Genomic DNA, 18,266 nt, shown 5'->3' with positions numbered 1-18,266 from the left:
AACTGCAAATGGCATCTAAAGGGTTCGCTTTATTTAAGTGCAAAATAGTAACAAATATCCATAGATATTCAGTTCTAATTTGCGTTGTACATTCACTTCTGAAAATTTCACCTAACTTGCATAGTGGTGGTGTCTTGTTAGACGAGTCCAAAATTTCTGTAAAATTCCTGCAGAGATTAAAGCGAAAGAAAATTAAATGTGACTTAAAAGAACAAAGAGTTTGACAAGTTGATGTTGTCATTGTCCGATTGATAACTTAAAAACCAAGAGTAGTGTTGTATTACTTTTGCATATCGTCCTATGCCTTGTGTGAGTTACGCGCCCTTATTTTGATCAAGAAAACCGATCGGCCCGTTCATTTTGAGGTTCCATTTTATTTCAAGGTAGAAACAAATGCGCGCAGATTACGTCAACTCCCTGGCTCTACACTGGTCGGCTCGCTGCGTTGTTTCAAATACGATTGTGTCAAGTGTGTCAGCGTCAGTATAATCAAAGAATCGGACCGGGTTTTCTCCCGTCCAGATTTGCGCTACTGTACCAAACCAAGAGAAAATTTTCTCTCATTTTCTCTTGACCAAACTCGAAGCTCGCTGATCATAAGTCGAGGGAGAAAAAGGGCGACTGTATCTTTCGAATCAACCAGGAAAACAAGGTAAACAAGGTGAATAAGGTTTTTTTTTTTTACGTTTCTCGCGAGATCCCTGGAGAAGGTTCAGGGAGGAAATATTAAAGTCAGGCATGTTGAACGGCTGGCTCTTAAGTATAGAGTGATGGCGTCAATAAAATTGACCAGTCATAATGTGCGTACTATTAAGCAAGAATAAATAGAATCCCAAACTTTTTCCGAAACTTTCGGGAACAATTTTTTCCCTAACTGAAAACACGTAAACAAATATCTATTCTTACCTCGCTTAGGACCAAACCGCCCTTTGTCTAGTACGGTATTCGTCCCATTTGCTGCCCATGGCGGAACATAAGCTGGTGTTGTCCATGTACCACGCCCAGCTATTCTTCTGACATCTTTGTGTCTAGATGATCCCGAAGACATACCAACTATCCTTCCTCCTGTAGCTTCAAAAGGCCTTGAATCTCGCCGTAAGCTCCGGCGTCTCACGTGTTTGTTAAACTCTTTAATGTCTTCTTCTTCCGAATCCGACTCTAATCCCCAAAACTTATCTCTTTCCTTTAACCATCTTTTACATTCTTCGCATCGTGTAACTGTCACGCTTTGGGACTTTCCTTGTTTGAGATCGTCCTCACCGCTTTTAACTACAGATGTAGTCTTTGTCCTAAGGTTTCCACAGCGCGCATCTCGAGCTCTTTGTAACTCTCTCTTGCATTGCTGAATCGTGTAGTCCGCCGAATTCACCAGCTCTGAACTAATCTTTGTGCGTCTCCTTGCTGATGCTAAACGTGTTTTTCGCTCCCTAAGAAAACCCTGAAGACTGTTAATCCTATCTTGAAGTATCTGGTCAGTTGATTTGAAACGCTCTTTGCTATCATCGGACGTTTCTTCCGAGTCCTGGTTCTCGTTTCCCACATCTGAACCGGCGCGCACAGGAGCAGGTGAACCCGGCAAATCAAACCTCACCTTGTACATGTATCGTGGAAGAGTGGATTTCAGTCTTAAGCTTGACTGGCCGAGTATTTCCTTCCTTTTAGCACTGATTCTGCTCCATATCTCATCATCATCTACGGGATAAGACTTACTGAATTAAAATAATAGCTGATGACAAGAAAAGTCAGAAAGACTTGCGCTGGACGTTACGTTGCGTTGGCGCACCCAAATGTCTAATGTCGGTCCGAAACTATGGTATCTTACTGAACAATGTGTAACGTATGGATCAATTGGTTTGTATGTTAGTCATTTAGAAGTTGTCACGGTTCTAATAAAACAAATATGTTTAAACTGATTTCGGTCGGTCAGTTGGTCAGTCAGTCAGTTAGTCAGTCAGTCAAGCAGGCAATGAGGCACAAAGACAGGCAGTCAGTCGGTCAGGCAGGCAGTTAAGGAGTCAATTAGTCTATCAGACAATCAGACAGACAGACAGACAAGTAGGTAGGTAGGCAGGCAGGCAGGTAGTCACTTTATCAGTCAGTTTTTTGGTCAGCCGATCCGTCAGTCGCACAGCCAGACTGACAATTTGTCGGTCTCAGTTCAGTCGGACAATCAGGCAGGCAGTCAGTCTGTCTGTCCCTGTCTGCTTGTCTGTTTGTCAGTCAGTAAGTCAGCCAGTTACATTTACAGAGAAAAGCTGATTTACGTTGGTCTTGCATATCTAGATCTCGGTAAGTTCAGCAATAACGAAAAATTGATAATATACAGTGGCTAAATAATTACTCATTTAAGATTTTTCATATCATTGAGAACATTTCAAATGACTTACCTTCTTCGTTAAAATTATTTTTTGAATGCTTTATAGTGTCTTCCAGATCGAATCTCGTCTCTACCAAGTCCATTCTCATTTTAATCTCATTTAATTCACTGAATAATTCGTCTAACGCCATTGCTTTCACGTGGCTTTTCAAGTCTTTTAAAACTTCTTCAATCTCCGTAATGTCGTTTCTTCCTAAACGCTCAGTGACGTACCTTCTTGTCAGAATCTCACGAATACTTTTCAAAGCCTCTAAAATGACAAGTTTGTCTTGTTCGTCGGCTGCTGCATGGAAATTCTTGTACAGTTTTAAAATTGACTGTAGTTTCGTTAAGAGCTGTTCGTCTTTGCGTAGAACTCTCTTCTCCGCCATCATGGTTATAAATAGTCTTTCTTTTTTAAGTAAACCTTGATAACAATTTTCATTCACATTTTCATCTTTTGCCGGCGCGTTTACATATCCTGGCAACGATTGTTCACGTCATAACATCTCGATTCGAACAACATGCGCGTGTTGTGGTGGACCAAATGGCGCGCGTCTAATAAAATACAGAATTTCAGAACAGATTCAAAACAATTGGCAAACCGTCAAGACAGAAATATCGTGATGCTAGTAAAACGGAATCTCAGTTGGACGCAAGTTTGAAATATAAATTTGAGTTCGGCAAACGGAATGAAAAGCTACCCGCAAGCGCGCACAAGTTGGCAAAAATCTCATTTCAATGGTACAGGTTGGTTTCCGCGCGCGCTGTCATTCAGCAGTCATCTAATGGCGCAAGACATACATGCTTTGACTTGCGCAGGGTAGCAAAACGTGGAAAACGTAAGTCGTCAACTTGAGTACAAAGTAGATCTTGATCAAAATGATCGCAGGCCAAAACAGAGTCGAAAGAGTTCACATGTCGACAGAAGCTATAAACTTGCGTCCTCTCGATTCTGTGCGCATTTCACCGGGGCTTTAGAGCTAAAAAGTAACTATAGTGGAGTACGAGTGGACGAAATTGGATGACACTGGAGCGAATTACAGATTGAATTGATCAAAACTTGAGTCTTTTCAACTGACTGATGTGACTGAATATTCTGGTCATAATTACTTCACTGAACTACAATTTAGTATTCAGTATAAAGATTTCTACTTCGTATCTGTCCTTTAATAATTTTCGGTAAGCTTCGGAATTTTCCGGAAAGCAATCGGAAGAGTTCACATAACCTTAAGCTTAGGCTAATCTCTATTTCGTTATTAATCAGCTGTTTCCCCTCTTGTGTTCATTAAGCTCACCTGTACAATGTGTCACAAAGCGCACTCATGATCATGGGTGAGACAACAAATAAACAAGAGTGTTAGGTTTTAAAGAAACTGTTGTACTGCTTCGGCGGGCAACCTAAACACTCAGATATTTGTCAACTTGCGGTTGATAAAGGTTTAACCGTCGTTGCGAGTTTGTGAAGCTGATGTCTCGAGCGTTAGATCGACCTCCGTCACAGTAAAGAGGGGGATTGTGGCTGCATGCGTGTTGCATGGTGGAGTAAGGAGTTACTCTATTAGAGAAAGCATTTCTTTGATGTCACAATGAAATGTTTTTGTACGATTTCGCAATAGGCTATTTCTGAATTACCGTAAGTCTCTTTCTCAAAGCAAGTCTTCGTGCCCATCCTTTCACATGAAAATGAAATTTCTTTCATATGCAAATTTAACTCAATTTCATATGAATAGTTGTGGGCCAGAATCGGATTTGCTTTAGTAGAGAGGCCTAAGGCAACTCACTATATTTGTGAAAAGAAATTGTCGCAGAAACAGAAATCACAATCCTTACAATTTTTTGACAATCAAAGATAATAACAATAGTAATTATAATTGTGAACGAGATATTTGATCGAATGGTCAGGGTGACAAAGCGACATGTGACTTTTTTCGTTCACAATAATGACACTAGAATTCACGACAGGATCATTAAAATGGTCACCCATGCGTTGATTCAAAGACACTGGAAATAATTAGTCTTTTGTTTCTTTGTTCAATATTTTGTTGCTTTTGCTTCTAGTTCTAAGCCTTTAGTGCCAAAAAAAAGATTAACTCTGTTAAGGGCACTTGACCTTGACCAAAACATTTCAAATACTTTCCTTACTGTAGTCTCGGAATTCAATAAAGAGAATGAAATATAATTCAACCTGCTTTTAAATGACAGACATTTTAAATAACTTGGCAGATACCTGTAGTTAAGCTTACCAGCGATTTAATTTGAAGGCCATAATCATTTCGACTGTCTATTTGTTGAAAACTCTTCGTGTGCGAAGTATTGAACTAAAGAACAAATTGTGTACAGTAATCATTGGGTAAAAGTCTTATGCGCAGAATCAGTTTTGCATTCAGTTGAGGGTATTTATATCTGTAACTTGTTGGGATATTAAACGTTTGGGAGCAAACAACACTGCTATGGTAAGTACCGTTGGTTTTAAGCTTACTTATTTTAACGTAGATGATATTTCCTATACTAAGCGAGTCAATTGGAAAGTCAAGATTGTCAGCTGCCAAAGGTACATCCCTAAATAAAATAGTGTAATACGTCGTCCCTTCAATCATTTCACAAACGAGTGGAAGTCTTAGGATGCCAAAAACAAATAATTAAATGATTTTCACTCCGAAAGAGTGGGTGCCAAATCAATAATCAAACTTGTCAATATTTTAAGGTGTGTTTTGCAGTCCGTCTAAATATTTCTCAACCTTTAACCCTTCCACTTTTATCTACGATTTTAATGTCGTCGTTGATTTTTCTTTCTTTTAGCTGACACATTCAGTATATATATCACAGCAAGGTTCACTTCTAACTTCTTAGATAATTTCTACTTTTACGTAGACCGAGTTCAGTACCTGTGAATAAACTGGACAACAATTTAAAAAAAAAAACCATTAATACTAATCAGTAATTCTCCACAACAACTTCTATATTCAACGAACCTTGAATCTGGCTTAATAAAATCTTTGTTCATTATACAAAGCGTTCAATTTGTTTCTGTATAGGGAAGGCTTATGATGGCAGTGAAGAGACTTGCTTTCATTTCCTTCTGCGAAATGATTTTGCTGAGTGGATGGATGGTCCCAGGTATACGTACGAGTATATTAGTCGATATTCAAGGAAGCTTGTTGAAAGAATTCTAAGTTGTATATTGTGGTATATTTTGTTTGTCCACCACACAAGAACCGCGTAAAATGACTAATTCTACTTTTAATTTCTTTATAGTACTGATTTAACTCTAACCGCAAATTGTAAGGATCATAGATGTTTATAAATTTAATTTTTTTTATTTTCGCTTTACACGTTTAACTTGTAGGAGAAGGAGTCAAGTTCACGATTCCTGGAGAGGAATTAGACACAAGCAGTGCTAAAGTGGTATATCCTAGAAGACTTTCAAAAAATGATGAAATTAAAGAATGTTTATCGACCAAAGAAAAGGTGACAATTAATGAAGCATTGTATCTTTCATAATTAAATCTTAGATACTAGTAGTATTAATAGTATGGACAGGATCAAGCTTAAGGTACGCTTGGACGGAAACGAAAGAACCACGCTCATCAGTCCGAATCACGTCTGCCTCTATTCTGTTCTCACTAGAGGCAAAAATTGTAAAATTTAGAGTTATTTTTATTATTTCTAAGACTGTAGGAAGGTAGGGTGAAGTTAGGTTAAAAAGTAAATCTGAGGACTTTGAATCCAGCGTCACGAGTATGAGCGTTGGCTATTCTCTGCAAGTTGTGTTCAAAGGCAAAACACTTTAATCATTCACACTGCCATCTTACTAGTATCCTTGAGGCTGACCTTGCATGCGATGAACTAGCATCCCATCCAGGGGGAATTGCAATACCCTACTCCTAGACGCTTCCTTCATTTCACAGTCAGAAACTAGTGCACATGCAAGTTCTACTTCTTAATATATATTTTTTTGTAATTCTTTCAGACAGATCATCACGCTAGTGAAGTGAGCTTCGTTATACCTTCACATAAGGACGAGCATATCGTTGACCTGAAGCAAAACAAGTAAGTAAAAAATTAATTAACGCTAGAATTCTCAAGCCTGACAGGAGGAAAGGGGTATTGTTGTAGAGTGTATGGTGTAGTAAATATCCTCGACAAGAAGCCGTTTGCGTTCCGTAACGATACTCCTCAAATGCGAAAAGAAAACCCTCTTTTTCTACAGTCGGTGAAAGTCGAAGAATATTTAAAGGTGTTAATTGCGCATCAAATGTACTGTAGCGCAGAGGTGATCCTCATAGATACGAATAAAAAAGGCAGTTATTACAGAAAGATATTTATGAAAGGATATCAGAGCTCATTACCTGTGTGAGATATTTGAATGATCACTAAGTTGTTGTGGGGGAGAATCTCCGTTTGGCCTGGTTTTAAAGCTTTTACCAATTATATCACATTGCAAAGGCGAATAGGAAGCTCTAACCAATTGATCGCTACTCTTACTTTTATCTGAAAGTTTCATTGTTATGTACTGCTTGCAATGAGAAAAAAAGAGGTAATGCAAATTTATTACATCATCGTTTCTCTCTCTTTCTAGAGAACTTGTGTCTCGTTCCTTTCTGGTGAGATCCTTCCAGGCAGATGGAACACCTGTGATGAAAACGGTAGGAAACAGCGTTTATATAGCGATCAGGCGTTCTTTTTTTTTCGCCGAAAAAAGAACGCCTGATCGCAGGTTACGTTTATCTGGAGTAAATAAGAAGCGATATATGTGCCCTTCTGTACTATGTTGGGGCATAATGCCTGGGAAAATATCAATCATTTCTCTATATGAAAACAGACGCTTATAGGAGTCGTGTAGAATTAGCATGAAGTTATGGTAAAGTCATCTCAAGAATAGCTGAATCTCTACTAAAGACCATCTAACCTAAGCATAGCACTCACACACACTGAAGCAAGGGTATCATCATATTTTAAACAAAATGCTGTACTTTTGTGCAGAAGGTTTCTGTTTTTAACAGCGGACACCTTTTGCGAACGGGCACAGATGTCTCTTTAATTTTTAACCCCTCCCCGCCTTGAATGAATCTTTGCATCGAAGGGCCGAGTCACGTATGGAGGAGGGCTTGGGAAAGTGTGTATTGAATCGCGTTGGAAACAGAGTTGTTTCAATGCTTGGCATCAACGAAGGATGTGTGCAGACGAATGTTTTTTTATCTCAATTCCTGTAGGAGAAGTCATGTAGCATGTATGGTTGAATGTTTGTTGTTTTTTTTAATATATAGTCCAAACCAGAAAACTGTCATTATCGTGGTAAAATCCGAGGCAAGGAGGAATCTACAGCTGTTATTAGCACCTGTAAAGGATTAAGGTAACGTTCTTTTGGATTGTCACGCAATCTCTCTTACAAATGCGACTCGTGACTCAATATACACTTGATGTGATTTTACATGATTTTTCAGTAAATACACTTTCATTCTATTCAGAGGATATATCGATGACGGAAAGGAGCGAGTCTATGTAGAGCCCGTCGATTCAAAGGTTTGTGATGGCATCACGCAAGGCTCAACGTAGTATAATGCAGGACAGATCAGAAACTAAAGACGGGTCCCATCATTGTTACACTATTGACAAAGCAGTTGAGCTGAATTCACTGTTGCTACTGATAAGTCACTTAAACAATGCGTCACGTTACTTAGCAACACCAGTTGAAAACTTTGGTTCAAGGATATTCTCAAAGACAAGATCATTACCAACGAAAAAACCTCTTCTGACGTCACACATGTACAGATGTTTTGTTCCTCTCTCTAACACAGGAAGGCGGGTGGAGAGGGTTAGGGTGGGCAGAACGGCCTTAGGACGCTTATATTTAGTATCATTTTAATATCGCTACCGTCGTGCGTTTGAAGTAAAAGGAGAACAAATTGAGGGGAATGATATTTCCTCAGCGAAATTTTCCAATAATACATATTTCCTTTGTCAAAATAACCATTTTTCTCTCGTTTGATCCGCAGCCAGATGGAGCACACAAAATATACCAAGTAAAGGAGCTCAATCACAAGGATAAAGTTTGCCGTACGTATCCTTGCACCTGAAGTTATTGCTGAAAATGAACAAAAATAAATATCAATTAAGTCTCCATTAGTATGAACGCTAGAGGTATATCGAATTAGAAAGAAGACGTCTTTCATCGAGTAAAGTGCTATCTACTTGCGACAGCGCGAGAGAAACTCCACAACTATTGAAGGAAAAGGTACAAAATGCTGCGAAGTTGTTTATCTCGTATTCTTAACTTGTTTGATACCTCGCTGATGATAGTCTATGAAAGTTGAAAACCACACTCGTCCATCTACCATCACTCTTCCTTCGTTTTTTCTTGTTTATCCAGTCATTATGTAGAGAACTGTAGAGTTGACGCAATTAACTATTGCACTGAAAACCGGTAAAAGCTGCCCTGCTACGGTGTCACCAAGAAGGCGCGCTCAACATTCATTGAACATTAAATTTTTTAGAGACTTTTGTTGATCAGAGTTATTACAAAGTGAAAATAGAACGGAATTAATGTTTATAACATTTTGATAACAAAGATTAATCATGGCGTAATTATTTTCATCATACTTAGGTACATCTCATTCAAACGCCATTAGGTCAAAATATGCGAAGGAAAGAAACAGGTGGAATGATCATAATGAGAGTGGTAATAGAACAGCCCAAAGGGTAGGCGAAGTGCTTTGATGGCAGAGTTTTCAGAATAAACTTCTGTCTTTTGGTTACAGGGTTATCATAATCATTCAAACTACCTTCAAAACATAGCTGCTTCCTCGCATAGTCGATTGAGACGTCAGTCGTTAAAAAGGTTATAACAGTCTAGTCTCTGTGCAGAGGTCTACACACTGTCTAATTTTAGTATCATAGTAACAATTTTAAAGAAGTCTGTTTTTCTTTTTATTTGGGTGCTCATTACATCATAATTGGATGTTCATTATCTCAGGTTCGTCGTGGAATTGACGAATTCTACCGTCCTTATTTTACCACCGATGAGACGAGGTACACAGAGCTTATGATCGCTGTCGACAACAATCTGGTGAGATGCGTCTGTTATTTTGTTTACAACTCATTCAATGGTCGTATGAACTCGATCGAGTGCTCTGCTTCTTCATAACCTGTATTTTGCAACAATTTGCAACGAATTCTGGCGTGCAAGAGCATGAAGGAAGAAAAAGTTAAAGATAAAGATATCAAATATAGACGAAATTAGGATAGCGCATGAAGATAGCGGTAGAGATAAAGATATTTTGTGAAGAGAAACATAAAAATTGGTTATCGAAGGTAAAGGTAAAGATAAAGACATTAAAGAGAAAAATAAGATGCATATATTAAAGATAAAGGTAAGAGAAAAATATTGCATAAAGATAAAGCTAAACATAAAGATATTGCGTGAAGATAAAGTTAATGATAAAGATATTGCATGAAGAGAAAGATAAAGATGAAGACATTGCATGAAGATAAAGATAAAAATATAGGTATTGCATGATAATAAAAATAAGACATTTCCTGAGGACAAACGTAAAGATAAATATAATATTGCAAAATCAAGGTAAATTTTCACTATTTTTCAATCACTTATATCATTGAATGGCATAAGAGCTACCTTATACCACTACACTGTGCAAACAGATTCTTCCATTTTTCTTAACAGTATAAATACTTCGGAAACGAGGAAGAAGAAGTAACCAATCGCATGATAACCTTGGTAAATGCTGTTGATAAGGTAATAAAAAAAACATAACTTATCACCTAAATAGATATTCAGAAAACATGACAGCCCGATCCACTGATTGCCTTGTAAAATTGAAATCTAATTCAACAACAACAACAACAACAACAACAACAACAACATCTTTTATTTAAACACGGTGGGTTTTAAAGTTTTATAGCTTATGGGGCCGTATTTGAATTCAACTCAGTCTATGGTGCAAATCTGGTATGTTGTAGAGAGAGATGGACAGTTATCTCATAAAGGAAGCTGAACTAGTCCGAATTAACGTGTTAGAGGGAGTTACAGTGATTACGCTTTTGGATGAACTAGGAAGACGGTGGACGCAACCGCCATAAAAAAATGGTCTCAAAAAGAGGAAGGTGATACATCCTCTTTTGCAGTACTCAGTCCACTGACTATCGATCAGCCTAAGTGGCACTCTACCTGCACGCTCTTTTGTATCAAAATATGAATGTACCTAGTTTCTAGCTACAAAAGCGCAAAAGCGTACACGACAATGTCGAAAAGTCTTATGGGTAATGATGAGTTACGGTTGCTTGTTTTACGATAACTGCAGAAATTCTCGCGCGCTCAGTGGCTAATTTTCAATGTCAATAAGCGAACAGATACATGGATTTATAATTTAGGCGATGCGTCAACGAGCGAGAACAGACAATTTGACAATTTGTCATCTTGGCTATCGCCTCGTGGAACAACAGCTACTTTGACAATGTTATGACGAAATTCATGATCATTAACAGGACGGGCGCATGAAAAACTGACGTCAATTTGTTAAATTGAAGCTCAAGGTGTGTCTTTGTGATAGAAGGAAACAGCACAAGCGCTAGCACGTGTGTTTTAAGCTTCCGCGTCCTTCTTGCGGAAACATGCTGGGAACCTCAATCATGCAAGCAACGCCAAACTAGTACTACCCATAACCAGGGGCCGGCGTGGTCGCGTACGCTTTTACGCTTTTACCTTATAAAAATCAAAAAAATAAAATAAAAAATAAATTACAATATTTAGAGATGAAGCCACTCAGCCTTAGCTGGGTTTCATGCGCGTCCTTTATGATGTTGGAATTTAAATTCGACCATTCGAAAGGAGAGGTTGGTTTTTGTGAAGGGAAGAAAACTGGAGAACCCGGAGAACAACCCTCGGAGCAAGGCTAGAACTAACAACAAACTCAACCCAAAGTGAAGAATGATCATCGCATGCCAGTAAATTTTCCAATTTAAGCAATTGGAAAGAAGAAGCCTGCGATGATCATTCTTCACTTTCATCTACAACCGCAGTTCATATATGAATTATTTCATATAAACGTCACATCATTTCACTACTCACGGGAAGATATGAACTCAATAAATTGACGTCGCTCCCAATGTGTGGCTTCATTGGTAGAGCATCGCACCGGCACCGGTATCGCGGAGGTCACGGGTTCGAATCCCGTTGAAGCCCTGATTTTTTCAGGCTTCTTCTTTCCAATTGCTTAAATTGGAAAATTTACTGCGATGATCATTCTTCACTTTCATCTACAACCGCAGTTCTTATATGAATTATTTCATATAAACTTCACATCAAACTCAACCCAAATACATATATGGCACCGGCCGATATCGAACCTAGGCCATATTGGTGGGAGGCGAGCGCTCTCGCCAATGTTTCATTCCTCAGCTTCTCTTTGTCGAAACAGCTATATAAGGTAACATACGCACATGTTCTAGTTGTAAGTAAGAATTTCTTTCAGATTTACAGCAAAATCAACATCAGAATCGTCCTGGTTGCTATGGAATTCTGGACCAATGGCGATAAAATTGTCAGAAGTGAAATTGCAGGCGAATACTACGACAGATTTGCAAAATATCGCAAGAACACGCTGATGAAAACCTTTCCTGATCACGATAACGCACAGCTGATGTGGTGAGTGGTGATTGAACTAAAATTTCTCCTAACAATTTGCCATACTTTCTGGGGAGGGAGGAGGGCACATTTTACATGGCAGTGCAAGGTAGTGAAGAAGATGAAAATTGTGTTTTGGTGTCGCTTAGGATCTTCCATGGCGCCGAATTTTCACTGTTGTTACATGTTATGGAACTCTTAGGGTTCTCTTTCAAAGCCATACAGGAGTTAAATCTAAAGAAATTAAATTTCCTTTAAATCCTTTTTTTTTTTTGAAAAAAAAAAAAAAATCTAAATAATATGGATGGTCACCAGATGGACGTTGGTACTTATAGAGATTCAATAACGCAGCTATGTATATCAATTCCATGGGTAAAACCTAACCTCAAACAACAATTTGACCATCGTTTACGTACATGTTATGATTACTCTTTTTCTCTTTCTCAATTCACATTCGTTTCGTACTTTATTTTACTTTTTTTTTGAGCACTTTTATCATGCGCCCCTGACTCGGGAGAATGGGCAACCGCTTCCTGTGTCACGACTTTAAATAAATTATTATTAAATTTTTATTACTATCACTACTCTCTCTCATCACAGTAATAACAGCTGGACCGATGCTGCAGGAATGGCAGCATTATATGGCATGTGTACTGAAAGCTCTTCTGGAATAGTGTCGGTAATAGAACGTGTCCTCTTACTTTAACGTTCTGACTGCTAAACCCGACGAAATCCGGACCGAGTAAGCGGGCCATGGTCCTTGTACCACTTGTGCTGTCAGCACTTTTCTCAAAATTTTTTTTTTTTTAATGATCAGTTGATGAAGGAGGAAATAGTCTCACAAAAGCTTACAACAAAGCATGCTTAAAGGCGCGATGAGAGAAATCGGGACAGAGATCCACGTTTTGAACCTACAAATTTGTCTCCTGAAAATCGAAGAAAGCCTTCGGCATTTTCCGACTATCCATTCACACTTTCTAGTGCTTACGTTTTCTCTTTGTGTTTCCGTTTTCTCTTTGTTAGTTGTTCCGCAGATGAAATTACAAGTTGTCTAACGTTTAAGGCCACTAGAAGGAAAACAGTCTACAAAAGAGTGTGGTACAAAGAGGAAGTGAAGAACGAAAGACGAAAAGCCTTAACTGGCGCTGTCAGGGATCTCCTGTTGCTTTTTTTTTGTTCAAAAACCGTTAAAAAATTAACTTTCTGTATGCGCACTATACCACAATGTTGACAAGTTTTCAATGTAACAATGGCCAGAAATAACCTCCAGCACCTGATTGCGCCCTTTTGGGGGCTAAAATTGCGCACTGAGAGGCTTAAGTAGTATTTTGCGATATCCCTCAATTTCAACTAAACTGAAACTAGAAAAGAACAATTATAGTTTTGCATATGTTTACCGAATGCAAGAAGAAAAAAAAAATCGTGTTAGTAGTGTAAACTCGTGTTGACTTTTTCCACCGTGTATTTTAATTATTGTAGTGGGATCACTACATTTCTGTGGGACCGTGGATAGCCACAGCTCATGAAATGGGACACAACTTTGGAATGGATCACGATGAAGGTTGGTATTTAACCATTGCGAGAAAACCACGTCTTCCAACTGTGGTTTAGACGCGTTACAAAAATCCAAAACGTAGCTTCATATTCCTCATAACTCACATCTAAAAGGATACTTGCGAAGTCAAGGGTATCAATGGCTGTGCGCCAATAACTGATCTTAGTTATCTCAGTTAAATTATTAACTTGAATTTTTCCCGATAGAAATTGGCGGATGTACTTGTCTGACTCCCAGAGGCTGTATCATGGGTGGACACAAGTGAGTACCTCATGACATTCATTTTGGTATTGTCGATGAAATAATGCAGAGACATCCTCTATCGCAATTAACTGATCTTAAATGTCCACGTCCATAGTTAATTTTGGCTCCTCTGTGAGGACTTAACGTTTAATCCTCTGATTTATAAGGAGATGACACAGCGGAACAACTCACTATAGCATTGTTTCTGTGCAGGATCTAGCATTTAAAATATAGGAAGCGTTACCGAGAACAACATTCTCTGAAGAAACTCATAACTGGCTTTTCATAGCAAGGTCCAAAACAAATGCGAGGGTGGGAATACCCTATAGGCTTTGTTTTAGACGCCTGAGCCCAAAGCGCCCAACTTGAGCGTTTCTCTCCTTTTAGACCTCAGACAAAAACAATGTTGATGATAGTCCCTTAGAACTCTTAGATTACACACTGACGGATAGAGTCATAGAACCTGAACCCCTCCTTTTAGTTCCTTTTAAGAGGACCATGGGGTCTCTTTGTTGTCAACACAGAATCTATAATAGGGAAACCCAGAGGACCGGAGGGGAACTAGGACCCCAGGGGGGGAGGCGGCTGTAAGCCTCGTTTTTGTTTTAGGATGAAGCCCAGAAAAATTAACTTCTTTTACCCTTGACTGTCTTTGTTGTCAATGAAACAGGACCCGTGTGGCTGGATTTTCAGACTGCAGCATGAAAAGTCTTGCTAAGGTGAACGACTTCTGTTTGTATGACAGACCAAAGGAGGTGAGTTGATGAGAAACCGCAAGAGTCATTTTCTCTTGGACACAACTGAATCATGTTTCTGGGCAAGAACTGGCCGACTTAAAATGGGAATTGCGCGCCGGAACAAATGGCATTAAGTGACGAGCATAAAGAAAAGAAGCAATATAAGGATCTTATTGATCTACATCCAAAATTTTCAAACGCAACATTTAAGGAAAGAAAGGTAATCAGAAAAGAAAATACTTCTTTAGACTATAAGATCAAGAGAGACAGGATTGAATGAGAGACCAATGGCCCTCATCCAGTGATATCTACATTCTGATACGGTCAAATTTCTGCTGGTTTTTCCATGTTGCTCTTCACCACGTGCACCTTATGATAGATTCCTAGATTTTCTTTAAGTCGTTCGCTTCTCCGGCGAGCAACCGAACTTTCGCCCTCTCTCGCTCGCTCTGCAAATGACAGTCTCACTTCACGCTGTCTATTCGATCGTTCTTCGTACTTTTCAATCTCGACTCGTACTCAATTAACTCTTTAAGAAATGTCGCACCCTGGAAATGGTTCAGACTCTTCTCTCTGAGGTCAAAGCATGTCTGTGGCATAATTTAACACGTCTGGTACTTCAAATAAATTTAAGTGAGGGTCAAAAACGGTTTGGCCTTTAGCGTTCCGATTTCCGATTTTGGCAAAAGTTATCTTTTTCGAATACTCCTGTTCCACAGTGTTCATTCAATGCTTGCCTCATTGCACATGCATTTGCTCGTAAAAGCTCTACGTCACGTTGATAACCTTGTCATTACACAACATACACTTTGGCGGGTTGGTCACGCAATCCAACGAAATGTCATTGATTGTGGTTTGTTTATAGTACAGGGTCCCCGAAGCAATCAGTTAGTCACTCAGCAGAACATTCCCTTATCTTCGAACAAGCAGTCTGTTAGCCTTAAAAAAAATCCAACGGAATAAAACTCGACATAAATACACTTTAAGCACATATCTACATCCTAACAACTATAGAGTACATTCAAATCGATTCTTAGCTTAACAGTTCTTGCTCGTTTCGAAACATCCGATTTTACAGATAAACGTTTCCGTAAGTCACACCCAAAGAAAAAGCCGGCTATTGTTCTTGACAAGGAATATTAAATGGACCAGACTCGGAATAGAAACAACAGGCATCAATGGCCTAGATTCGAGTCAAACAAAATAATTATCGCAGTTTCTCAAAGAAAGTTTTATTCCAGCTCTTTCTTTTTTCTAGGTCGAAGAAACCATCAGCGTAAAGCGCTGTCCCTAAAGACCATTAGCTACCTCCATGTACTCCACCAAAATTGAACTCATAATTAATAAACAAAGGAGTAAAAATGCATAAAACTATATCTGTACCAGAGTTGCAAGAGACTTCTAATTTTCTGTCAAAGAAGACGAATTAAAATTACAATATTTCATCTAGGCAATACCACTTGATTAGAAGTTTGTGGGTAATTAAATCAAAAAGATCAGTGAAATCATCAGGCAGATAAATGTTCGCATCTGAGAGGTGCGGCAATAAAGTCTGTTATCACTCAGCCTTTTCTGGCCTTGACATTACCAGTTTGATGATCTCCTCGTAGTTTATTACACCCTTCTGGGTATCTTCTAACGGGGCAAGCAACTTGTTAGCTTCATCTTCCGTCAGCTTACTGTCTCCCCGAAGACACAGCAGTCCTCGCAGCGAAGCTCCATCGATCGTTCCTGAACCATCTCGGTCATAACACTTGAATGCTTCGATGAAATCCTCTCTCACTGGCTCTGGCTTAGTGCAGAATTGTGTATAGATTCCAAGCCATTCCTCGAATTCGACTCTCTCGTCTTTGAAGTCTTCTCGGACTTGTTTGAGATCCGAGCCTAGAGGGTTCAGCCCCATAGAACGCAGCATATCTTCGATTTGTTCGCCGTCTATCTTGCCATCGCCAATACGATCGAAAAGGCAATACGCATCTCGGAATTCAGACATTTGGTCTTCGCTGATTTTCGACATGCTTTCCACAGACTTCCCTTCCTTTTTTCACGGCGTTCTTGCAAAGCTCTCGCTCAAAGGGCTTGGCTGGAATGATATGACACCGGGCTCTGGCACAGTTATCAAACAAAGGTCTCATCTAGTTGCATCATTTAATTTTGACATTTGTCAAGATGTTGTCATTTAAAACACAAATGTCCAATCAAATCCACAAAACAAATGAGTTGTTAGATTTTAACAATGAATGGAATCCCCTACAACTATACACACCATTATAATTACGTTGATAATAAAATCACGCGGCGAAAAGTTGTTCCAATCTGTCTGATACTTGTTTTATAGTGTTAGCCGTAAATAAAAATTATATGACTGCTGTTCCATGGAAAACAACTCGTCTAAACGCCGCGAAAGAAATAGCGTGTTTTCGCCAGAAACAAATGCTCAGTTCAACAAGGTTGTCTGAAGTTTACATAGCGTGACGGGCCTTTCAGCCGAATACTGGGTTCTGTCTCGCCGATTTCAGTAAAAACGGCAAAATGTCGTCAAAACTCGTTCAGCTAACTAATGTCCTATAAGTATTGGTTATAAGCATTTGATTAAAGGCGATTAATACGCTGTTACTGAGTCACAACCAAGGACAGTCACACCAGTGTCTGAATATACAGTTTAATGATAAGAACGGAACCCCCGCTGCAACCGATATCTCAGGAATGTTCGCCCGGCCGTGCAACAAGTGTTTTATTTGTACCGGTTATTTCTGACACTGAAATAAGCAGCAGCTCAGCTTTTGATTTCTTTTGTTTCTTAATAATAAAGTCACTAGTTGTTTTCATATCGCTTGAAATTTTTCAATTTTTCAATTTTAAGATAAGGTTCGTCTATCTTTGGAACAGGTATCCACCAACGCAAGTCTGAGATTTCGTTACACCCTAAACTTCGTGACTAAACATAGATCAACTACAAGGCGTTGCCTCTAGGTCATCTGTTAAGAAAACAGATTTGCTATATCTTTTTAACTTTCATTTAAGGACCACTGTCACAATGTATTATAATTTTTTTTTACACCACAGACAAAACTACTAGTGGCAGGAAATCTCAAAGGTAAAAAAAGAAAAAGATAGAATAAGGCAGAAATTAAAACAAATCGCTAGTCTTTTACTAAAATGCTACAGCAGCTCTTTCTTACTTTCAGTTGGGGTTGGTCGTTACTTTCGGAGTTTTACAGTTAGAATATTCGGTAAAACAAAGAAGGTCAACGCTGAGGAAGACTTTGATGGGCTAACAACGATGAATAAGCATGGATGACATTCAAGTTAAATTATCAAGAGGCACTTACATTAAGACTCTGGCCGCTGTGCGGGAAAGGAGTCCGTGCTTCCCACCCAACTGGCAACTCAGGAACGTGAACGGATGAGAACAGCGAAATCGAGCTGCGCACTTTATACATAGCTCTTAAGGTGCGCTTTTAAAAAGCTATTGTCAAGGATCTTAAAGCGATTATGGGTCACAAACCATTAGATAGTACAAAGGTAAACATTCAACCAAAATATTTTCGTGTAGACCCTTGGCTGTTTACTAGGCTTGCTGATCAACCTCGAGACTTTCAATTGGTGGACAAAGAAAGGAAAAACGCAAGAAGAGGAATTTCTAAATTACCACTTTCACCACAAATCCAGTCAGCGTAACGCAGTCCTATTCACTGCTGAGCTTTTCAGTTGAATAAAAATATTTTTCTC

General features: G+C 38.9%; 2 protein-coding genes, 1 long non-coding RNA gene and 1 pseudogene across 3 annotated transcripts in view; 1 reads left to right on the top strand and 3 right to left on the bottom strand.

Annotated features, from left to right (window-relative positions):
• Window positions 1-22: 22 nt before the first annotated feature.
• Window positions 23-3,600, bottom strand: LOC110068531 (uncharacterized). Its single transcript, XM_089286367.1, has 3 exons — window positions 2,388-3,600; window positions 907-1,692; window positions 23-167 (listed from the first exon to the last, which is right to left on the bottom strand). Exons 1-3 carry the CDS (start codon window positions 2,749-2,751, stop codon window positions 112-114), a joined length of 1,206 nt encoding a protein of 401 aa, XP_089142493.1. The 5' UTR covers window positions 2,752-3,600; the 3' UTR covers window positions 23-111.
• Window positions 3,601-5,584: 1,984 nt separating this feature from the next.
• LOC110068537 (uncharacterized) lies at window positions 5,585-17,999 on the bottom strand. The gene is made up of 3 exons (XR_002298773.2): window positions 17,867-17,999; window positions 6,915-6,991; window positions 5,585-6,395 (listed from the first exon to the last, which is right to left on the bottom strand). It is a non-coding gene; the product is annotated as an uncharacterized LOC110068537 (long non-coding RNA).
• The window catches only part of LOC110068529 (uncharacterized), a 45,056-nt gene continuing 40,554 nt past the window's right edge, over window positions 13,765-18,266 (top strand). The window contains exons 1-2 of the mRNA XM_089286360.1: window positions 13,765-13,815; window positions 14,468-14,552. Coding sequence (XP_089142486.1) covers window positions 13,802-13,815; window positions 14,468-14,552 — 99 coding nt within the window. The 5' untranslated portion in view covers window positions 13,765-13,801. The remainder of the gene's footprint in view (window positions 13,816-14,467; window positions 14,553-18,266) is intronic.
• On the bottom strand, window positions 15,751-16,648 carry LOC110068533 (myosin-2 essential light chain pseudogene; annotated as a pseudogene).

This window comes from Orbicella faveolata, unplaced genomic scaffold (assembly GCF_042242905.1).
Source record: "Orbicella faveolata isolate gen_17 unplaced genomic scaffold, um_ofav_v1 contig_14, whole genome shotgun sequence".
NCBI classification, from domain to species: domain Eukaryota; kingdom Metazoa; phylum Cnidaria; class Anthozoa; order Scleractinia; family Merulinidae; genus Orbicella; species Orbicella faveolata.
The sequence above is the reverse complement of the archived record's forward strand: the minus strand, read 5'-3'. Positions and strand labels throughout refer to the sequence as shown.